This window comes from Strigops habroptila, chromosome Z (genome assembly GCF_004027225.2).
Source record: "Strigops habroptila isolate Jane chromosome Z, bStrHab1.2.pri, whole genome shotgun sequence".
Lineage (NCBI taxonomy): Eukaryota > Metazoa > Chordata > Aves > Psittaciformes > Psittacidae > Strigops > Strigops habroptila.
Window position 1 is genome coordinate 88,436,053 of NC_044302.2, and position 24,199 is coordinate 88,460,251.

At 38.1% G+C, this 24,199-nt stretch overlaps 1 protein-coding gene across 1 annotated transcript in view; it reads left to right on the top strand.

Moving 5' to 3' along the window:
* The window catches only part of CPLANE1 (ciliogenesis and planar polarity effector 1), a 60,181-nt gene that overhangs the window by 9,973 nt on the left and 26,009 nt on the right, over positions 1-24,199 (top strand). The window contains exons 12-29 of the mRNA XM_030512486.1: positions 565-1,325; positions 4,026-4,210; positions 5,821-5,901; positions 6,713-6,877; positions 7,629-7,802; positions 11,412-11,640; positions 11,883-12,016; positions 14,658-14,875; positions 15,164-15,328; positions 16,263-16,401; positions 16,803-16,912; positions 18,022-18,183; positions 18,343-18,451; positions 18,788-19,091; positions 19,570-20,503; positions 22,247-22,410; positions 23,393-23,523; positions 23,910-23,992. Coding sequence (XP_030368346.1) covers positions 565-1,325; positions 4,026-4,210; positions 5,821-5,901; positions 6,713-6,877; positions 7,629-7,802; positions 11,412-11,640; positions 11,883-12,016; positions 14,658-14,875; positions 15,164-15,328; positions 16,263-16,401; positions 16,803-16,912; positions 18,022-18,183; positions 18,343-18,451; positions 18,788-19,091; positions 19,570-20,503; positions 22,247-22,410; positions 23,393-23,523; positions 23,910-23,992 — 4,248 coding nt within the window. The remainder of the gene's footprint in view (positions 1-564; positions 1,326-4,025; positions 4,211-5,820; positions 5,902-6,712; positions 6,878-7,628; positions 7,803-11,411; positions 11,641-11,882; positions 12,017-14,657; positions 14,876-15,163; positions 15,329-16,262; positions 16,402-16,802; positions 16,913-18,021; positions 18,184-18,342; positions 18,452-18,787; positions 19,092-19,569; positions 20,504-22,246; positions 22,411-23,392; positions 23,524-23,909; positions 23,993-24,199) is intronic.

Genomic DNA, 24,199 nt, shown 5'->3' on the forward strand with positions numbered 1-24,199 from the left:
CCTGATGAAGAGTCCCTCCCCAGCATCCTTACAGGCCCCCTACAGATAGTGGAAGGGTGCTATGAGGTCTCCACGCAGCCTTCTCTTCTCCAGGCTGAATAGCCCCAATTTTCTCAGCCTGTCTGGCTTCTGTGATCAGAGTTACTGTGCAGCCTTTCCTAACTCCGTTTCTTGCTTTCGGTTTTTGATTTGTTCATTGACATTTTTGAGGTTTTGTTAAATGGATTTTATATCTTACAAGTATCTAGCAAAAACTCGTCCTCATGCTCTGGGCTTAATAACGGTCAGGGTTTCACTTCCTGGTGTAAAAACTAGTGCTATGTTTGTAATTTTGTTGTTGTTAGGTAATTTAATTTCTGTCTGCACAGCTATTCCAATAGCCACATTTAGTTTGAGATCTAGATGAAACTGCTGTGAAACTTGTTAGCAATGAAGCAAGTTAATTAAGAGTAAAGATTATGTTTGTGAGACTGACTAGTGCTGCTCGCAGACTGTGCTCTCTCTCAATAGACTTGAATTAAGCTGTTGATTTTTTTTTTTTTTTTTTTCCCTTGTCTGATTTAGGATCATGAAGAAGAATTGGATGATGAAAAGCAGTTCTGCAGTAGCCCTTCCAGCTTCTATAGCCAAAGAATCCATTCGTTTGTTAGTAAAGCTGATCAAGGCCACTTAGAATTTGCATCAATGTTTGATACTATCCATGCAAAAGACAATACTGAAGAGAAAGATAAGTTATCAGTGGAGCTATATTTCATTCAGAAAAACCTCCTTGCTGCATGGCAGATAGGGATTTCAAAAAATATGGAAGAGAAAGATAAGTTGCTGAATTACATAGTGAATTGCATTATCCATTTTTTCAGCATTCTTCAGTTTATGAAATGCTCTCTGCTAAATCAGGATGCATCTTTAAACAAGTCTGCAGAGAATACTCACTGGATAAGTTGTGTCCTAAAATATTTTCAGCAGTTTTTAACTATCTTGTACTGGCATTCAAGAGCCAGTCCGACTGGGCATGTTTCAAAGCTGACACTACAAACTTTAAAACTGATGCTTATACAGCAACAAGATCAGTTGTTCTCACAAAATCTTTTGGCATGTTTCTGTCTTTTGAAAATGGTTTCTCACACTTTAAGTAATGTGTGCATACTGCAGTATGAGAATTTTTTTTCATCTCCTCATGGTAATAGTCTTGTAGAACTTGACTCCCTCACTGTGCCTGTTTTCCTAGTTCTGAATGAGAGTACTACTCAGCAATTCAGCTCTCTGAAATCTCTGCTTAGAGAGCCTCCTCGAGCAGTAAACCATGACGCAAAAGCAGAAAAAAGGTATGAATTATCTTTGTGTGGGGAAAAAAATGCACAGGACAAGCAGGTGATCTGGCCCAGGCTGCATGGCTTTATAAAAGGCACATCCTGCTTGACTAACCTCACCACCTTCTATGACAATGTGGACCACTTAGTGGAGGAGGGAAAGGCTGTAGATGTTGTGTACCCAGACTTCAGTAAAGCCTCTGACAATGTTGCCCACTGCATTCTCTTGGAGAAACTGGCTGCTCCTGGCTTGGATGGGTGTATGGTTCACTGGGCAAAAAACTGGCTGTGTGGCTGAGCCCAAAGAGTGGTGGTGAATAGTGTCACATCTAGTTGGTGACTGGTCACTAGTGTTCCCCAGAGCTCAGTACTGGGGCCAGTTCTGTTTATTATTTTTATCAATGATCTAGATGAGGGGATTGAATGCACCCTCAGTAAATTTGTGGACAACATCACATTGGGTGGGGGTGTTGATCTGCTGGAGGGTAGGAAGGCTCTGAGGACTGACCTGGACAGGTTGCATCAATGGGCGAAGGTCAACTGTATGAGGCTCAACAAGGATCAGTGCCGGGTCCTGCACTTGGGCCACAACAACCCCGTGCAACGATCCAGGCTTGGGGCAGAGTGGCTGGAAAGCTGCTTGTGGAAAAGGACCTTGGGGGTACTGAGTGATGGAGCTGAACACGAGCCAGCTTGTGCCCAGGCAGCCAAGAAGGCCAACAGAATCCTGGCCTCTATCAGCAATAGCGTGGCAGCAAGGCCAGGGCAGTGATCATCCCCCTGTTCTGGCCACTGATGAGGCTGCACCTTGAATCCTGTGTTCAATTCTGGGCCCTCCACTACAAGAGAGACACTGAGGTGCTGGAGCGGGTCCAGAGGAGGGCAGTGGAGCTGGTGAAGGGTCTGGAGCACAAGTCTGATGAACAGCTGAGGGAACTGAGGTTATTTGGTCTAGAGGAGAAGAGGCTCTGGGGGACCTTGTCTCTCTCTCCAACTACCTGAAAAGAGGTTGTATTGAGCTGGGGGTTGGTCTCTTCTCCAAGTGGCAAGTGACACGACAAAAGGTAAGGGCCTCAAGCTACAGCAGGAGAGGTTTAGATTGGATATTATGAAACATTTCTCCAAGGGAAGGGTTGTCAAGCACTGGAACATGTTTCCCAGGGAAGTGATAGAGTCACCATCCCTGGAGGTACTTAAAGATGTGTAGAGGTGATACTTAGGGATGTGGTTTTGTGGTGCCCTTGGCAGTTTATTAACAGTTGGACTCAATGATCTCGAAGGTCCTTTCTAGCCTAAATGATCCTATGATTCTATATGTTGGAGCAACATATTTATTTTTCAATATTATAATTGCAACATCCTTTTGTTTCTTTTCTATGTCATACTCTATAGAAAAACTGTGATAATCTACTAAAGCATGCAGATTTAGGGCCTAGACCTATGGTTGAATATAGTTCTTATGGTGACTTAACTAATTACTGCCAATCAGTTCAGAGATAATTGGTGGATTAAAAGCTCACACCTGGTGTGGTAGTGCAGCATCAATCCTGGTAGTGAGTTTAAAAAGCTTTTACTGCCTTTTGCTCATTCTGCACTTTCCTATGTAGAAGTTCCAAACTGTATGGACCCAAGAGGCTGCTCATATGCAATATATCTACAATGTCAGTTTAGTCAGCAAAGTTTGCACTTGATTATGTATATGGTGTCCTGGAGCAGTAAGAAAAAACCCCACTGTGTGGAAACTTTATTAAACCAGCAGAGCTGTTTCTTATTTGCACATACACACATAAAATTTAAAGAAGCTTAAACTGAAGTGTGCTATACAACTATTTGGAAAATACATTATTATCACTGGAGTGTTTTTCCAGTGCAGAACTCAGATTAATCCAAGTGTGTTAGCGTACAAGCAAGCTGTTCCTTCCAGAGATTGAGAACCTAAGAAGCATTATGACTCACAAATCTGATCTTACTGCAGTAACGTTTCTTTAACAAGCTTAAAATATAATACTGTGTTCATTGCGAATTTGATAGGCATATTTGTCTCTGAGAAGATAATCCACATTTTAGATTAATTGTGCTTCACGTACTGAGCACTGTGTGTTTGACTGAGTATGTATATATTAATGATGAAAGCAGTAATGCTAGAGAAGAAGCTGCAGATGTGTTGCAGTTCTGTGCGAGCTTTTTCAAGTCTCTGGCAATGTATATTTGCTTGTATTGGTAAGCTTACTACATATCTGAGCTGGTACATCTAATAGCATTGTGCTGGGCATCAGGGACTTGCCAGCCCTAAAAACAAGCTCTGCAGTTTTTTGTTTGCCTGTCTTTGCTTTTCTGTGTTATGCTTTCATTGTATTTTTAATCAGTCTGGTTTATAAAGACACTGGCACGTGTTTTGAGGTTTGTCTAGGTTATTTAATTTCTCCATATTTTAAATAGCAAGGGGTTAATTTTGGATGTGTTTCAGTGCTTGATGTAGATTGCTGCTTTTATGCAAATTCAGGAGAATGAGTGTTCGTTGGTCAAAAACCAGAAGCCAAGGCAGAAAGTGTTTTGTTTTTTTCCCCCCTCATTGAAGTCAAGAAAGTTGTTGCTAGCATAAAATAAAACTTAGCTTTGAGATACATAACGCAAAACATAAGAAAATTAAAAAATTGATGGAAGTAACTGTTAACTTCTGATGATTTTCATAATATTTTGTTTCTTCAACTACAGGTTGCTTGTACTATGGCGATTATTGTATAAGAAAGTGGCTTGGTATCAGGTGCAGCTGAAGAGAAAAGTAAACAAGAATGTAGAAGAAGAGTCTGTTGCCTCATCACTTTTAAGTCATATACAAGCGACCCTCCAGTCTTCAGGAGTGACCTTAGAACAACATCTGAAGATTAATTCTGTAGCTGGTTAGTACTTTGGAAAGAACTTCAGATATTAGGTAGTTGCATGGTTAATTGAATAATAGGAAAGTTAGAGCAAACTTTAGGACAGTCAATAACCACCAGATTTTAAAAAAGTTACTAGTGGGACTTTTCTTAAAATTCTGATTGAAACTCTCTCTCTGTAGTTTGTGTCCCAGTACAACTGTAGATTGTATTATAATCTTTAGATCTTCTTGAGCTGAATAAGAAGACTGTAGTGACTTTAGTTTGCTTTGAGTCATGTCTAAGAGAATCTGAACACAGGATTTAAATTCTGATCTCTTGCACTGTGTTATTTCATCTGAAGTAGATGGGCATCACAATGTGTCTCTAACTGAATTTCTGTGCAGAAGTCCTGTTCACCTCATGTGATCACCACTGGCATGAGCATGTCATGTATGTGAATGTAGTCATTCTCAACTAAGCATCTAATTTAGCATAACAATGTACTAGACTTAATCTAGTGTATTTATTTTGCAGACGGTTTATGGTTATAGCCTAATTTCCTATACTTTATTGTCCTGTGCTCTGTCTTGCTTTCCACTTCCAGACTAATAAGCCTTGCTTCCTATTTATGTTGCCCATCTGTTTCCTTTCCATATTCTTGATCTCTCTATTAAATCTTACTTCTAGCTTCTCTTTCTACATCACTCCATACATTAGCTCCTTTGTGTCTCTTTCATTCATCCTAGCAATACATAAAGCTTTCTACTGATTCCTTATGTTCTTTGTTTACATTCAGTTTGTCAAATAGATACAGTATGGTTTATGCGTGAGCTAGGGTAACATGTATGCTGATGTGCCAGCCCATACCTGCACTTGCTAGCTGCTGTTAAGCAGGATAAAGTGGCAAATTTGTCCTTTGCTTTTCTTCTGCAGTAGTGCTGTCTGGTTTGGTTTGGGTTTTGGGTTGTTTGTTTTTCCTCCTGTCCTTCTCCTTTGCCCAGGAACTCTGCTCTTTTAGTGTTTCCTTTCTGTCAGAGTATTTAGGAATTGACCAATGTACTAAAAATTGGAATGAGCATAGAGGTGGAGACATGACATTTAGAGAAACAGAATGTGTAACAGTCTTCAGACCTGTTGTTTGAAAGTGCTTTTACACTGAAAAAGAATACATGTATTCAACTTGGTAAATAATTTTGTAACTACTTTTTATAATGAAAAAACATCTTCCACATCATAGGAAATATGAAAGCATTAGAGAAAATGCTTTTCCCATTAAGAAACTATTGCAGGTTTTGAATGCTGAAGTTTATAAGTATAGTTAATGTTTATAACCTTGTTTAATCTTAAAAAAAAGAGGGGGGGGAACTTAATTACCGAAAGCCTTGTAGGAATGATTATAACCTGATTTTTTTTTTTTTTTTTTGGTAGTGATTTAGCAATTAAATAAAAGGTGGGGAGGGGTATTCAAAGGCAGCTTCATTCAGATGCTCAACACTTAGATTTACACTGAGAACAGAAATTTGCTGCAGACTCACATATTTCACTGTGCTTTTCATAAATCTGTAATACCGAAGTAAGTGCATGTGAGTTTGCACATGTAAAACTAACTATGTAGAGCTTTTAATTTGTTATATATGTGACTTTTATAGGTGAGGAGAAGTTCCTTTTAGGCTCATACAGAGAATCTCTGGAGATTTGGAAAAGATCTCTTTGTGAAATCAAGGGAAAAGGTAAGAGGTAAATTCTTTCTTGGGGGTGGAGGGGTTAAGTTGTGTAATCACCTTATGTAGTTATTTATAACTCTCTGCTCTTCAAAAAATAGAGGCAAGACACATAAATGACACGTTTGAAATTAAGCTGGGATTTAAATAGAGACCAGGCAAAACTTAGGTCTGATTGTTCCCTGGGAAAATTCCTTACATTTCTATTTTATTTTCAGTTTTCTTGTGATTATGAAGTACATGGTACAGAAAACCTCTAGATATACTTCTGAGCATGAAAGAGACAATGAAAAGCGGATAACAAAAATCGATTCCCTTAGGAGCTGTAAAATCGTAGGTCTTAGTGTCTGGGGAGAAACAAAATAATTTGTAGCAGGAGTTTATTTAGGAGATGATTTGAAACAGATATTCTAGAGTGTCTTCCCATGCATCATGAGAAACACTTTTTGCTGGTTATTATAATGAGGAGTACTTCATGCAGAATTCAGGATACCGGAAGCATGTCTAAGCAATTTCGTTGTGATTTAGGCATTCCTTCTTTGAAGACTAGGCTCTTGAGCTCTCCTGGAGCAATTATACACTGTATTGTTTGAAAACTGCCAAATATCTAGAAGTAAAACTTGTGGATGAGCATTAACTCACTAGTAACTTAGAGGTTGTAGGAGGATCCTATCTCTCAAAATAGCTGGTGCTGATTTCTGCTGCTCAGAGTATATATTTACATAGATTTGTTTCTGGAGAGGGAGGAACTTGTATTTTTAAACTTGCTGTGTTTGTTTTTGAGACTAATTTTTTTTTTTTTTTTTCTCTTTTAATGCAGGGGGAAAAAGAACATGTTTTCTTCAGCGTAGATACTATCTTGCAATATTATTTTGCCACCTGTATCAATATAACTTGTGCGAGGCTCAGGGACTCTGTGATCACCTGGTAGGAGAAATTCTAAGGCGATCACAGCTGACAGTGGGTCAGATGGAAAAATTTTCTGGTATGTTTATATTGCATAAAAGTGTGATAAGATATGGTGATACTGTTTGAATAACGTAGTATCTAATTTCTGGGCCATCGCAGCCACACTTGGCAGCATGCTTTTCTCTTTACACTGGACTGAAGTCTGTTTTCAGTGACTTTAAAGATCTTTTTCTGATCCTTAGAAAAAGATCTTCAGAAGAAGATTCTTCTGATCCTCACATGTTCTTTCAGCTGCCCTTGTTGGAGTGTTTAGACAACTTTTAATTGTATAATTAGTAATGGAACCATGGCCCATTAAATGTTCTTAGATATAAATCTGCTCAAGGAAAGACTTTGAATAAGAAAAATAAGGGTGAAATGATCTGATTTCACTTTATATTGATTTAACATTTTTTTTATGATATAACGTGATAGATTGGTCACGAGTCATAAGTTGATGGTTGATTATTTTTTTGCAGATGCTTGTATCTTTTTTTTTTTCTGTTAAGTCAGAAAATGGTATCTGTATTTCCAAATTTAAAGTTTTTTGACTCAGCACTGATCTAAATTTAGGTACTAGAAGTCCAGCTCTAGTCGTTAACAACCTAGTTTAGAAGTCTTTTAGTATTAATATAATGTGTAGTTAGTTCTGTAAGTCGTGAAAGTTTGACACTAATACCATAGTTTGCATGGTTTAAAAAAATGTTTTATAATCTGATTAAGCAATTTCAGGATTCAAAATCAAAATCATTTCCATAATGTTTTAATTTGATATCTGTTTTTTTCAGATACCAAGTACTTTCAGCATGAACTATGGATGGTAACAGATATTCATACCGAAACTGCTATGGCTGTGATTCGGTCCATGGCACGATTCATGGCCGCTTATTTCACAAATCAGCTGCTCTATATCTTTCCCCCACACAACGTAGACATCCTGCACCCACTTCACATCAAGCAAGGTATTTTCTCTAAAAGCAGTTTAATTTGCTGTGCTTAATTCTGTTTCTTTTTCTTACATGTGTATCAATGCTGTCTATTATGTTTTATCTTGGTGATTTATTTCAGCACCATTAATTGTAAATTTTTGGTGAGGGGAGTGTGTGTCTGTGTGTGGTATTAAGGTTTTGCAACTCTTGATTATTGAAAATATTTTTGGTGTTAACTCAATTGCAAACATCAAACGATTATGTCATCCATAGAATGGAATCATAGAATCATAGAATAGTAAGGGTTGGAAAGGACGTTAAGATCATCCAGTTCCAACCCCCTTGCCATGGGCAGGGACACCTTGCACTAAACCGTGTCGCCCAAGGCTCCGTCCAACCTGGCCTTGAGCACCACCAGGGATGGAGCATTCACAGCTTCCCTGGGCAACCCATTCCAGTGCTTCACCAGCCTCACTCTAAAGATCTTCTTCCTTATATTTAACCTGAACTTCCCCTATTTAAGTTTTAACCCGTTAACCATTGTTCTACCACTACAGTCCCTAATAAAGAGTCCCTCCCCAGCATTCTTGTAGGCCCCCTTCAGATACTGGAAGGCTGCTGTGAGGTCTCCATGCAGCCTTCTCTTCTCCAGGCTGAAGAGCTCCAATTTTCTCAGCCTGTCTTCATATGGGAGGTACTCTAGCCCCCATACCATCCTTGTGGCCCTCCTCTGGACTTGCTCCAACAGCTCCATGTCCTTCTTATGTTGGGAACACCAGAACTGCACACAGTACTCCAAGTGAGGTCTCATAAGAGCAGAGTAGGATCACCTCCTTTGACCTGCTGGTCACACTTCTTTTGATGCAGCCAAGGATACGGTTGGCTTTCTGGGCTGCAAGCACACACTGCCGGCTCATGTTAAGCTTCTCATCAACCAACACCCCCAAGTCCTTCTCCGCAGGGCTGCTCTGAATCTCATTTAGGTTGGAAAAAACCTTTAAGAACATCAAGTCCTAATGTTAACCTGATACTGACAAGTTCACCACTAAACCATGTCCAGATCATTGATAAAGATAGTAAACAGAACTGGCCCCAGTACTGAGCCCTGGGGAACACCAGTTGTGACCAGCCACCAACTTCATTTACCACCACTCTTCGGGCTTGGCCATCCAGCGAACCATACACCCATCCAAGCCATGAGCAGCCAGTTTCTCCAAGAGAATGCTGTGGGAAATGCTGTCAAAGGCTTTACTGAAGTCTGGGTGCACAACATCCACAGCCTTTCTCTCATCCACTAAGTGGTTCACCTTGCTGTAGAAGGAGATGAGGTTAGTCAAGCAGGACGTGCCTTTTATAAAGCCATACTGCCTGGGCCGGATCACCCGCTTGTCTTGTACGTGCCACGTTATAGCACTCAGGATGTGCTCCATAACCTTCCCTGGCATCAAGGTGAGAGGGACAACGCTGTAGTTCCCTAGATCCTCCTTCCATCCCATCTTTGTAGATGGGTGTCACGTTTGTTAACCATCAGTCATTTGGGACCTCCCCAGGTAGCCAGGACTACAGATACATGATGGAAAGTGGCTCAGTGAACAATTCCACCAGCTCTCTCAGTACCCTCTATGGATCCCATCCAGCTCCATAGACATTTGTGTGCCTAAGTGGTGGAGCAGGTCACTAGCCATTTCCTTTGGATTATGGAGGCTTAATTCTGGTCTCCATCCCTGTCTCCTAGCTCAGGTGGCTGGGTAACCTGAGAACAATTGGTCTTACTCTTAAAGACTGAGGCAAAGAAGGCTTTAAGTACCTCAGTGTTTGTCACCATTCTCCCCTGCATCAAATAAAGGATGGAGATTGTCCTTCACCCTCCTTATTTATAGAAATGTTTTTTATTGACTTTTACAGCAGTAGCCAGATTAAGTTCTAGTTGGGCTTTGGCCTGTCTGATTTTCTCCATGCATAACCTTGTGACATCCCTGTAGTCCTCCAGAGTTGCCTGCCCCTTCTTCCAAAGGTCATCAACTCTCATTTTTTAGCTAAGTTTCAGCCCGAGTTCCTTGTCCAGACAGGCTGGTACTCTCCCATGTTGGCACATCTTCCAGAATATCTGATGGCCTGCTCCTGCACCTTTAAGAATATCCAGTCTTCCTGGAGACTTTTGTCCTTCAGAACCACCTTCCAATGTATAGACTTAAGGTTTTTTTTTCTTCGAGTTTATGTGGTTGTTTGGGTATTTTTCCATTTTCCAGTGCTTTGAAGTTAGTGATCTAAATTTGATATTCAGGTAAAAGGATGCTCTAGGTTTTTTATCTAAATTAAGTAACGTTAGAATTTGTGGTTCACGCATTACATTTGCCTAAAGATGTGTCTCTGACTGACTCTGATCCTCCCAAAAGTGAGAGAAAAGCAGTGCTTTACGAATAGTTGAATTGGATTTGTGATCTGGTGTGACCCAAACCGAAAAGCCAGAGGAAAGCATTTTTCTGCTTATTTTGCAGTCGAGCTCTTAGAAGCCAAAATGCTTCATACAGCATATCATTAGAACAAATGGGAATGTCAACTTGGTTTCTTGTTGAACCCAAGTACTGCTTGTTAGTTTTAAGTCCTGTTTTTCAGCATTTTTTTGAGAATTAGTATTTGTCACAGTGGGTAGTTTGTCTGTTTTCTGCAAGAGATTGTGTTTTAAAGGTCTCTCTTGTTAGGAAATTTTTGGTTTCAGAGTTAATTTTTCAAAGTGATTTAATGTCCACAGGAATGGAGAGTTAGTTGGAAGTATTGTAAGTATTCTACTACTAAGTTGATATTATAATGCCAGCTATTTCTCTACGATATTAACTTATTTTGACTGATTAGATTTTCTGCAGTGTATTTGAATACATGAACTATTTCTAACATTTCTGTCCTACAGCTTGCAGTGGTATATATTTCTTCATGGTCTTTTAGATGTTCTAATCAGCCAATTTTCCAGATGAAACCTACAAAGTAAGACCTTGATTTTAATCCTTGCATTTGTCAAAGCTCCATGTACATGGTGAGACAGTCTTGGAAAAATTGTATCACATAAGCTGGATTAGTGTGAATATTTCCCTAAATAATTGTCATTGCCTCAACAGTAAACAGAAACTGTAAGAGAAACAAATAACTCCCTAGAGTGAATGTTGGTCAGCACCTCTCCAGGAAACCCAGGAAGTAAAGCCTTAGAAAACAAATCTAAACCTCAAGAAACAAGGAGATACTAAATTTGTCTTCAGTTTGTCTTGATACACTCTCTTAAAATCATATATTATTCTTTCTCAAAAATGCATTGTAGCTTTTTGTCTTCTTCAGTAAGCAGCACAATGAGTACACTTGGAAAACTTGGAATTGCCATTTATCTCTTTAAATCTTTAAAGTAAGAATAACCCACGAGTTTTACACATTTGCATATACCACATTATTAAGCAGCCTACTCTGACCTCACTGTTGTACCATAGCATGAGTTGCATCTCCCTGCTGCAGATAAACCCTTTAGTGTATGCCTCTAATGAAGATCAGATGTGCACTGCAATGAATACAAAAGCAGTGTGAACATAGGAATTCTAGATGGTTCATCTGATAGCGTGCATATGTATTGAATCTTTAAAATGTGTTTTCTTGTCACAGATGTATCGCCTCGTCTTATTCCACTGCAACACTGTTTGGTTACCAGAGCTGTCAGGGAACAGAAACTTTCTTCTGTGTGGACAGCAGAATATGCTCTTGATTTGTTCTTTATTGGTGGACTTATTCCAGAGGCTGTGTGGTTAACACACAGACTTGGGGACTGGAAACTGTCTGTTTCAGTTGGAGTGGCCTACCAGCTGTATTGTCAGAACTCTGATGAATTCTCAAGGTAAATTTGTGCTTGGGATTTAGTATACTATATGTTTTTATTAATGTTATTTGCGTTTATTGTTAGTTTATTGTAACAAGGCGTATCCTTTGCCTCAAAAGTTCATATTCCCAGACTCAAATAGATGTAGGACCTAACATGTTAAGATTAGTTATTTTGTCTTAGATACTGATTTAAGAGACCTTCATTAGTTATCTATAGGTTTAATTTTGTTATTAATGAAGAGTTTCTTATACTTTCAGACTGAAAACCACAGAGTGTCACCTGCCGTTAAGCTTATCACCAATGCAGACTTTTCAGGAAAAGTTACAATCTTTGTTAGGACAGCCAGTTACTTCTGAAACATCAGGATGTATTAAATACAAGCGGTTTACAGGTATGTAAAATTAGAAATAAGTGTGTTTATTTTTCATGTTATTTCAATGCATATACTATTATACACTGTCTTAAAAAGAAACAATTACCTTGTCTTTTTCAATGTGAGCGTTACTGTTACAATATATTAAAATACTTCAGTTTTATAGGCATTAAGGTTTTGGCTTTCATAATTATAAAGATGAACTGTATTATCAATCTTGTCTTCTACATGCATATCAGCCAAAACCGTATTTGACTGGTTTTGGTATTATCTTCAGTTTGGAAGAAAACTAAAGTTTCATTAAAACAAACCAAAAAAAATGCCCTGAAGCAAATGTGAATGTATTAACAGCGTGGAAAGTATCATCATACTTAAAATCCGTTACATGATGATGTTTAATTTTTGCCTTTCTTTTCTTTTAATGGTGAAAGAGAGTTGTATCTCATAGCCTGACAACTCCATGCGTGCAGGTCCAACACATAGCAAGGCTGAGAATGTATTCCCAATAGGCACATACACAAACACACATATGCTCTACCTGTATACAGGTGGCTACACAGATCAACACCTACAGACGCATTCAACACTTGTACAAACAGCACCAAAAATCCCATCCCATTTCCCTCTCTTGCTAGTCAGAATGAAGTTCTGCATATACATATACACCTAAATGTACAATGTGGATCCCTCCAGTAGATAGGCTTAGAGCTAGTAGCTGAGTCTCCCAAGTTGCTGGTGTCTGCACATATGCCCCAGCCCCACTCCATTTCCTCGTACAGACCTTCTCACAAATACGTTTCTCCCCACATGCACACAGTCTACTCACCCCCACAGTAGCTGGCCTTGAATATACAGTCCACCCAATAGCTAGGTCTGCAGTCTTCAATCTTTCCCTGTGCCTCACCCTTGCAGACACACACACCTGTGTGCGCACTGTCTTTCTGGCATGTGGTCACAACCTAGTTGTGACTACTGGAGGCAGTATCCAGATCCCCTTTTCTTGCCCTTAGAGACATGCAATCACACAAACAGGGCTCCCCATCATCTCTGGCAGTTGGCCAGGTCTTCACTGGTCCCTCTAATCACTGCCAGCTCCTTTGGTCTGTCTTGCATAAGCAAGATGCACACACCCCTGGCTCCTAGGGCACTTCACTTGGTCTGAGTTGATACTTGCTAGCACTCGTGCAGTCACTTACATAGCCTCAATTTCTTTGGTTGCTGGTACTATGGATATGTGGGCGTTCTGACCTGTGGTCCCACTCCACTTGTGGGCACTTGATTTGACCTGACTCCAGTCTGCAGTTGCTGGCATCCCAGATACACAGGCTTTCTGATCTATGGTCCCACTCCAGTTGCTGGCATTTAAAGCGCTCTACATGGACACACGGAATAGAAAGTCCTTCACCCAGGAAAATAGACATGTGCTAACAGAGCCCAATGGAAGAAAGTGAGGCTGCCACAACTCCACGCCATACCTTTGGTGTCTATCCTAAAGTTCCCATAATGAGCCTTTTACAATCCCAGAAGACTCTTACCCTGCATCCTCTGCATGTCCTATCCTTGACAGTAACTCCTGTCAAGCCAAAAAGTACTGAAGAGAGACATTCCTATTGCCTTGTCTTGATGGGTTTCATACCTGGACACTGGGGGCGATGGCTTTCCTGGGAAGAGCCTGGACAGAGTGTCCATTCGTTCGAGTACTAAATTTGCTGGTGTGCATCTCTGGGCTTGTGGAGATGATCCTTTCATGGGTTGATTTTTCTACCGTGAGTAGATGGGTCTAGGTGTTATGCAGGTTCCTACTATTGTTTCGTGCTCCTTTGTATGTGTGTATCTTTTTATGACATAACCTAACTTAATACCTTACTGCTGTAATTCCCCCAGTTAGCTAGATCAACCTGTCCTTGTTTACATTTTACAGAAATCTTACAGGCATGATCTCTATTTCTTACTCTCTTTTTTCATGTGTGTGCATGTGTTTGGAAACCACATTTCAAGTTCCTGTCAGCAGGTGGATGTTAATTAATCTTTAAGCCATATCCCAAATACTGTAAATTCTTCTTTTGTACCAATTTCCAAGGTTTTTATTTCAAACAGAAACACATATATACATGCTCTATATAACAGTCTACAAGTATGACAGGTAGTGGAAAGATTTGATAGCACATAATTCATGACAAGCAGGAGGAGTAGAAAGGGAAGTAGAGCAGTGTAGTATTATATGAATTTCAGGGTCCTCCTACTTCCAGGAGGTGAGGAAAAAATTTAATAATATGTAAAAGAGATCAGACAAAATGCATTGCCCTTTCCCTGATAATCATGCTTACTGGCAGAAGAGTTGTTTTAATTATCATTACAAATAGTATACCTAGTTTATGCCTGCTTGGTGAGAAAGATTTGCCAGAATTTTATGCCAAGCAAATACATGGCTGAAAAGTTAAATTTGCTATCTAGAAAGGTAATATCTTTCCTCTTAATATGGAAAAAGCAAAAATTAATAATACTGTTTTGAAATGTGAGAGATCTTATCTTAAATAGATGTGATGTACACATTGTGATAGGTGAATGCAAATTCTGAGAATATAGCTTTGTAATTTCAGAATGAAGGCCATGTATTGAGACAATTAACTTACTGGTTTCTGTGCTTTATATTTTATAGATCCCCTTGAAGAGGAAGATGCAGATGTTCTTTACAGTTCCATACAGGAACTACTTAAAGCAGCTGTTATGGCAGATACTGATATTCTCTCACAGACATTTCAGCTTTTGATGGATTCTGCAAAGGACCTTAGCAGAAAATTGTATGGTTTGGTTCCAGATGGGCTTTATCTTCCAGCACCACCGTTATACTGTCCTCAGCCAGCTTCTCTCAGTGAAGTAAGCATGCATGATGGAAGTTTCTTGGGTCTTCCTGGGTTCTGAATGTATTTATGAAACAATCGTGATCTTTATTCTGGTTCCTTTCAGCTCATTTTTCATCTGTGTTTTTCCATGGCTATGCATTTACTTAAGCAGAACTATAGTGACTCTGTTTTTTCCATAAAGGATCTATAAAGAGGAATGGAAATACTCTGGGACTAGACAAAACCTTTAGTTTGGATTCTTACTATATATGTTCTTCCTAATTTTGGGTCTTGTTTTTGTCTTGGAATTTGCATTTTTCAGGAAGTCGGCAATGACATTCTTTTAAAAATTGAGAGAGAAAGTCGTCAGAAAGTGTCAGGAATTCTTCAGCGAATAATCTTGCTCTTCCGGGCTGCTCATTGTTCCTGCCCTGCAGCACAATGGTATATCACAAAACTGAAGTGGGCAAGAAAAGTTATGCAAAAAGTAAGCATTTAACTTGGTTTTTTGTAACTTGATTACCAGTCATAAATATTACTGACAAGCTTGCAATTGCATCAGAGAAGCATTCAGTCCCATCTGGACTTTGATGTTGTGTTTTTTACATGTAGTCTTCTAGTTTTACAGTCCCTGCTCAGTTCTTTTAGGAAACCAGAGTTCACTTAGGGTGGAATGTGTGACAGAGAAGGTGATACTCACTTCAACAGGTCAAGTGGTCATCCTTGTGCACAGAGCATGGGATTGTAAGATCTCATTCTACTCGTGTTTTGTTTGCACAGAACCAAATGTGGAATATATCGATTAGAATTTAAATTTTGTGTAAACTCAGGCTTTTCTTAGGTCATTGTTACACAGCCACTTAAAAGAATGTTGACTTGCTACAGAAGGGGACGTGTGTAACTGCCTTGCTTCAGCTCCCCTGCACCAGTGTTCATGTAGTGATACAGATCAGGACCTGGTCAGACTGACAAATATTTCCTTCTGTTTGCTCATTGCATGGTCACATGCTTAGTGCTGGCACGGAGAGGTGATCAGAAGTACCAGCTGAAACGAGAGAGAAAATTAGTCTGCCTTGGTTGACAGCAGCCTGGACTGTGTTGGATTAAACTTGTTTCCATAATCATGACCTCAGTTATTCTTACATTTTGTTGCTCTTGTGTTTCATGGTGATCATGAACATCATGAGTACCACACAAACAAAAGTATTTTTCATGCCGTAGCTCATACTACCTATGTTCCTTAAGATGAATTTTTAGAATACTGATTTGAAGAAAATTGAAAGCAAGGTCAAGGGAATTTTACTGATCTCGGCAGTATTCTGCTAATAACTGAGAGGCTGCATGTTTAATAGTGATACACAAAATCTTAACCGTTTTTATTTCAATTTTAATTATTTATTTATTATTTACACTATGTGTAGATTCGAATGAAAGGATCTCTTCCTTCACTGAGTCCATTCCCAGAGACTTTGCTTCGTTACTCCAATTTCCGCACTGTTTTCTATAGAACTACAACTTCTGGAGACCATCAGTTTGATGATATTACCTGCAAAATTTTAGGTCTGTATGCAACAAAATAGGATAATTTAGAACTGGGAAAAAAAACACAAGAATGAGAATTTGCAGGTGCAAAAAACTCTTATGAGCTCAAAATAGCGTACAGCAATGTGTACATAAACGTTCTATTTCCAGCTTTTGCGTTAGTTATCAAAACTTTTAATCTGAAAGTTACTGTTATGGATTGTTGTGTGTGTTATAGGTCTGACAGATGTGAAAGAACACGAACACTAAGTGGAACTAAAGAACTCTAGCTGGAGAGCATTGTTAAAAACTCAAGAACGAGTAATTTTTTTGTTGAACTACTATTAAGACAATGTCAGTTACTTCTAGCTAAAAATCTCAAGCTGTTTCATTTCATTCATTTAAATAGAATCTCACTATATTGCATGTTTGTGTCGTAGGTTGGTTCAGAGAGCTGTGTGCATTGTGCTGGATGTTTCATGTTCGTGAAAGATTATCTGACAACTGTAGGCGGTACCAAACTGCAAGGGAAAATATTAACAATCATAAGGTAATTACATTACTAGTATATTAAAGATACAGTTTAACTGCATAAAGCTGTAAGAAGAATTCTAAAGGTCTGCTAATTCTAAATATTTCTGTGAGAACTTTTATTTGCCTAGTAGGACAAAATTAGCACAGTGCTGCAATGTGCAGTATCTGATGCTACAGAACAGTGCTGTCCATGTGAACGACATCTTTCTAATAGTACTTCTTTTGGGCTTTTGCTTAGTATTTAACTGAGATAATTGAAGAGATACTACCAGAAGAGCTATAGTTTCTACAGTTGTAGTCTACCTAAGTTTACTTTTTTTTCTAATTAGGTTAAAATAATTTGTGTGTTACCTGATGGATGTGTATTTAACACATCAAAAATGTTAAATACATATCCATTTGGTGTGTTAAATATACATGTTTTTTAAAAGAATCGTAAAAATGTTAAAATTTAATCATGTTTTCTCTACTTATACCCTCATCAATTGATGTCAGTGATCAAAGAAGAAAAATAAAGTAACTACTAGGATGATATTTGTGGTATATTCTGTAACAGTACAGAATCTGGCTTAGCAACTCAGCTATCTTTAGCCAAGATTGCTTCATTTTTGAAACAAGTCCAACACTTAACCAGAAAAACCAAGCTTCAGAGAAACAGGAAGGCTCTGTTTCAAATAGTAGAATATTCTGATTTTTCTGTGCTGTGTGAGACAGTGACAAATGAGGTAGAAACCACAAACTGTTTCAAAATAACCTGATCCATCTTAAAAATGAATTTATGATCACCTTAAAGCACAGTAAAAATATTTACTTGTCACTAGGTTAGTCATATCCTCAAGTTTCATTCTAACTGATTGCAAACAGACTCTGTAGCAGTGTGTTGGTGGAATTATTTCCTAAACTGGTTTAAAAAACCATGCTCTTTTTTAAATATATAAGTTATGGTCTATAACCACCTTGGTCTGTCTCCTAGCATCACATAGTTCTCTGTTTGGCAGTTAAGCTAGAGATTTTTATCTTCTGTTGGCTAGGAAAGAATCATTACTATTTGCAGTGTATGAATAATGTAACTGAAATACATTGTTCATATCAATTAATGTTTCTATAGCAAGGTGGTTTTTTTAGGATCTGAAGAAGAATGAATATGATGCCTCCACAGTTGATCATTGTCTGAATACAGTGGAGTGGGCTTGTCGAATGCTTCCTTTCTGCAGGTTCATGAATGTTGAAGAATTAGTTCAAGATGTAATTTTGAGTTTGCTTGGAGAATTGCCACCAGTGAAAAAGGTAAAAGACATTAAACCTAGAATAAAAGCAACAGAGATTATCACAAATGTTTTTTCTCCTTGTAAAATCTACTAGTTAGACTTCCTAGTGGTATAAATTCTGTTGGAAATGACACCTTATTTGTGTTTTAGCTACTTTAAAAGAGACTATTTTGTGCAGGTGGCAGAGATTTTTGTAAAAGCATTTCCTAATCCTGAAGATATAAGAGTTCCACTAAGAGATAAATATCATGGACTTCAGCAGCGACTCAGACACAGTATTGTTAAAGGTAGTGTGCATCCTGCTTCACAAAATATTAAACAAACTTTCTTTTTTTACCTCAATTATTAATTAACTTCTGTCATACCCCATGTAAAACAATTACAGTTTTCACTTAGACAACTTTGAGAGAGTTTTCTGGCAAATTCTATATTTTCTTTCCAATGTGTCTGTACCAATAACGGAATATCATGATTTCGTGTTTCTTCACTTAATCAGTATCTGTCTGTATTTCCATATGGCTGTAATCTGTGACTATTCGAAGTTCATTCATGTCTCAACTGGAGAGAATAATTGAGAAATGGAAGTTTTCATTTAGAATTCCCTGGTTTTTTTTCTTTGGTAGGTTCTGAAAGTGAAGAAATTATGTCTACTGTTATACAGGCTACTGAAAAAGTGAGAATGAAGGCCTTGAGACGTGTAATAAAGAACATAGGCCCCATAGAAATTAACATTTGGGAGCCGACAGAAGAGGGAGCAGCAAATGACGAACATTGTTATGACAGATTCTCATTAGGCACTAGTCTAAGCAGAAGCACACTTACTGATCTTGGGAGTCCTCAGATATATAGTGATGCTGACACAGCAGATACACTTTCTGATGCTTTGTTTGCTGAAGAAATGAGAGCTCAAACGCCGTCGCTCCAAAGGTATAAAAAGAATTGCAGCAGAAAGCTTCCTATTTAAATTTAAAAAAAAAAAGAGGGGGAAAAAAAGTTGTCTCTTCCTGTTCAAGTAATCTTTTCACCGAACTGGATAATTGTCGCAGTGGGTAATTTATCAAGTAAAAAATTACAAATTTAGCAAATCCTAGAAGTGCCAGTTTTGTGTCGGTTACTGTGTGACTAATATGTTATTGAAGTGTGATATTACCAGCTATGACCATGTTCATATATGATAGATACTACTAAGTTACTGTTTATGTAAAAGCTGTGGATTTTGAATTTGATTAATTTGCCACCTTAATTATTAGAGTATTAATACCTAAAGTTTTAATGTAAATTTGGGGTTGTTCCCATTTTTAGCAGTGGAAAGAAAAAGAGCTAATGTCGCGTTTACGTATTTTTTCATGTAATTTTTCTAACAATGGATTTTGGCGGTAACAGTACTTATGTTTGTTGTTTACAGGGATAATGAACATCAGAGACAAGGAGAAATAGGTAGTAAAAATACCACATGCAAGATAAAAGCTTTTAACTGGAAAACAAAGCCTAAAGACAAAGTATGTGGAGAAGATATGCGTAATCAATGTAATATACCTATAGTTGGTGCATGGGAATTTGAACGTGATGATGATGAATATGTAATTTTTTTAGAACTCTTTTTGAGTTACATTCTTGAGAGAGACCTGGTGAACTACAGTGACCTTGGAATTCCATTTCTCGCTAGCTTTTCTGGACTTCTTCGAGAGCATGAGTTAAACACTCTCTCTTTTGATGTTCATACAACACTAAAACATCGACAAGGCAAAACTAGGAGCCAAAGTGTGTTTAGAGCAGGGTCTTGCTATACTGTCACCCTGGCATCTTGCGATCCTGAAACCACATCTGTCTGTAACGAAAACCAAAATAATTTGGAAAATCCAACCATTGTACGGTCCACTCTACGGACAACAGAACCTTCTGTGTGTAACCTAATGAAAGGATTTAATGACGGATTATTTGGTTTAAAACACAAGTGCATTTACAGAGCTCAGAGTGACAATCAAGAAGTCACTGTTGTATCAGCAAGCCAGACATTTGCTAACCATAATTTCTCAAGCCTGCAAACTCGGGCAACTTCTAAATACATTTACAAAACTGTTGATATGGTTGATCTTGTACCAGGAGATCAACTACCTGTAGAATTGATGGGTAAGTTGAGCAATATTGCAAAACTGCTTGAGTGGATGATCAGATGGTCTGATAAAAGACTGCTCTGCGGTTCCAATAAACAAGATTCCTTAGAAGAGGTTCTCCCAATGATACACGTGAAAACATCAGCGGCTGCTGTCCTTACTTCTTTGTGGCTGTTAGAACAGTTATATGGAGATGGATCTCAAAAAAAGAGCGTAAAATTTAAGGTAAGAAAGAGGATAAGGGTGTCAATGAAATGGTGAGTTATTTATGTCAGTAAAGAAAATCACACACATCTTTTACCTCATAGTTCTGTTCTCAGTAAAACCTGGAATATTGATTAAAGGCCTTTCCTTTAAGCGTTGCTAGGAAAAGAGTAACATTCCAGGAATACTGGAATTCTGTATGTAGGAAGACTTTGGTTGGAGATGAAAGTCTCTTTGGAAGTCCTGTTCAAAAGCTAACTCATTTATCTAGATATCACGTTATTTGAGCAAATTCCTAGAAGTTTGGCCTTTGTGTCTAGTTTTAGACATAATTTTTGAAAAAAATCCTAATATTGGAGATAGAAGTGTGGAAAAACAAGACGAATAAAGAATTAGTTTCTCTGGGGTGACTTGAGTTTAGATTCACTTGTCTTTGGGGACAGTGCAGGTACAGTCTGACTTGAGTATTTAAATTAGTTAGACTGGCAAAAAGTGAATTTTGAATTTGCTAGATGCAGTGTTCCACAGAGTTGGAGAATGTGTGTTAATATGAAAGATCTGCCAGAAGAAGGAGGTGATCCTGCTCCTCTACTCTGCTCTTGTGAGACCTCACTTGGAGTATTGTGTACAGTTCTGGTGTCCTCAACCTAAGAAGGACATGGAGCTGTTGGAGCAAGTCCAGAGGAAGGCCACAAGGATGATAAGGGGGCTGGAGCACCTCCTGTATGAAGACAGGCTGAGAAAGTTGGGGCTGTTCAGCCTGGAGAAGAGAACGCTGCGTGGAGACCTCATAGCAGCCTTCCAGTATCTGAAGGGGGCCTGTAAGGATGCTGGGGAGGGACTCTTCATTAGGGACTGTAGTGGTAGGACAGTGGTTAACGGGTTAAAACTTAAATAGGGGAAGTTCAGGTTAGATATAAGGAAGAAGTTCTTTACAGTGAGGGTGGTGAGGCACTGGAATGGGTTGCCCAAGGAAGTTGTGAATGCTCCATCCCTGGTGGTGTTCAAGGCCAGGTTGGACGGAGTCTTGGGTGATACGGTTTAGTGCAAGGTGTCCCTGCCCATGGCAGAGGGGCTGAAACTAGATGATCTTAACGTCCTTTCCAACCCTAACCCTAACTATTGTGTGATTCTATGAAGAACCTGATGAGAGTGGCTTTGTATTTAGGGACGCCTGGATCATTGACTCTCTCTAACTAAGTTTACATGAAAGGCTTTGAGGGGAGAGGGTTGTGGGGGTTTTTTTGAGCAGGTGTTTCTCCTAGATAAGAGAGATTTTTGTCTTGGTTTGGGGTATATTTTCTGTTTTTCTGACAAGTGCCACCTGTATCTTACCTAGAACTTTATGCTGAAATTTTGTGTGTGCATCTAACTGCATGATGATGTATGGCTTTTTGTTACTTACACTGTCTTCAGTGATAATTTTAGAGTTTTGTATTGTGTCTGATGAAAGCTAAATCATGTTATATATCTTTGTATAGAGAATATTATCACATAGTGTCTTTGACAACTTATGCTCAATTAACAATGACAGATCTATCTAATTTTATGTTTCTTTCTAGTAATTCAGAGGACCATTGCTTCACTTAATGTAAAAAAGGGTGAAACTTAGGTTCCGTGGCAACTGTAAATCCAGAATTTCTCAGCTCCATAATAGAGAAAAGGGTGTGAAATTAAGCATAAACATACTATATGAAATTGTTAAGGTTTTTTAAAGTGTCAGGGTTTTTTTAACTAGTGAATTTTATTTGTCATTATTAATAGAGTCCGGATAATCAAAATCTAAAAGAATTTGCATCTGTATCAGAAGCACAGTCTAGGACAGAAAAAGAAAGTAGTGTGGATGAAGGCTCTTCCATATTGGCCAGTCCTGCTATTGATGTCCAGAGAGTACAAGCCTATGATGATCTTTGTGAAACTGGTTTTGGGTAACTTATGTTTTTTTAACCTAAAAACTGTAATTAGTCATAATTCCTCAGCTAAACAACATGTCAGAATGAAGAGTTCTGCTGTTATTACATGTTACATACATGTTTATTTTTGAGTGCAAAGTCAAATTCAGGTATATTATTTACGGCTGCATGAAGCAGTTTAAATATTTTCCATCAGCAGAGGTACCTCTAGCTGGAAAACAATGTGGCTGTTGTGTATAAAGTGAATTGTACATGGTTGCTTGTAAACTTAGTGATGTGGAAATGGCATGTGAATTTCTGGTGTAATGGATATCATGATTTTCTCAAAGGATTCATAAAACTTTCACTCTTTAGTGTAATTTACTTGATGTTGAGATGAGAGTTCACAGTGTTAGTTTATTTTAACCTGGATCTGTAATCTAGCTATGCTCATATGTGTGCAGAAAAGTAGATGGAAAGGCAGTAAATATTTTGTTAATATCTTACACAATTGTGAAGATGGAAATGTCCTTTGTGACATTTCCCTTCATCTTCTGCTGCATTAAAGAAACAAAAAATCTTTGGTATTAGTATTCTGAGACATTATTGTGTATCTTCTCTCACAAGAATTGTTTTTTTGGGTTTTTGGTTTTTTTTCATAAAGGAAGTTTCTGTGAGGACGATAAATGTCATCTTAACCAAATGATTTTGAAGTTAAAGTGCAGTTTATGCCTTCCATTTTTGGTAGATGATATATGTTGGTTACATTTTTCTGGAAACAGCCCCTCTGAAAGACTGTGATTAATTTCAGTAAAATATAACAGCTATAGCAAAAAATAGTATTAGTCTTGGTTTAAGTGAAATTCAGACAGAAAATTGAGATGAAGATTGATTATATGACAGTAGTGTTTATTTTACGGCTATGCACTAGCCTGCAGTGTGAGACAAACAGCACACTTAAACTAAGATACTTATATTATTTCTATTGCTAATTACCTTTTGTAATTCCAATTCCCAGGATGTCTGCAAAGTCAAAATATTTCAATAAGAAGGAATTTAAACATGGGAATTATTCTGTACCTCATATGACTGAAGATCTTAATGAAGTGGGACCATTTGTTCAGAAGTTAGATATAACATCAGATATAGGTTTGTTTTCATAGTAGATCATTTTACTATGCTCTGACATGTAAAACAGTAGGAGTTTTGCCTGAATAGGAATATACGTCCCTTTGTTTATTTAGTCAAAAAATCAAAATAAGTTTTTATTGTTCTACTGAAATTATTATTACATAATTGTATAATATGTTATAAATAAATTTTATGAAATTGCTTTCTCAGGACTGATCAGTTTTATACTATATAATTTCTCTTTGCTATAGAGATAAGACAATGTGTATTAATGTATCTCATTCTTTCATTTTTCTTTGTAGGAAGGGAAAATGTAGGCTCATTTGATCAGTTGACAGAAATCACATAACAGTGCTGTATGTCATGTAGTTTTCTGATTTAGAGTAACTGTGTTTATTTTGTAGAGTTCTCTGAGGAGCCATATGAAACTCCAAAGAGCTCCAATAGCTCTGTCAAGATCAAACCTGTAGAACACCGAAGAGAAAAGGCAAGTTACCCTCCTGCATGGAGTATCAAATTTTTATGAATGCTCTTTTCGAAATACTCTGATACAAGTAAGAAATTGAGGGCTTAAAGCATTTAGAATTTGTTCATTTTTTCCCTGCTTAACTCAATGATAGAAGTCACAAGTAGTTAAAATAAAGAGAGATCTGCTGTGAGCACTTTTGAAAACAAATTCACTGTTTGTAAAACT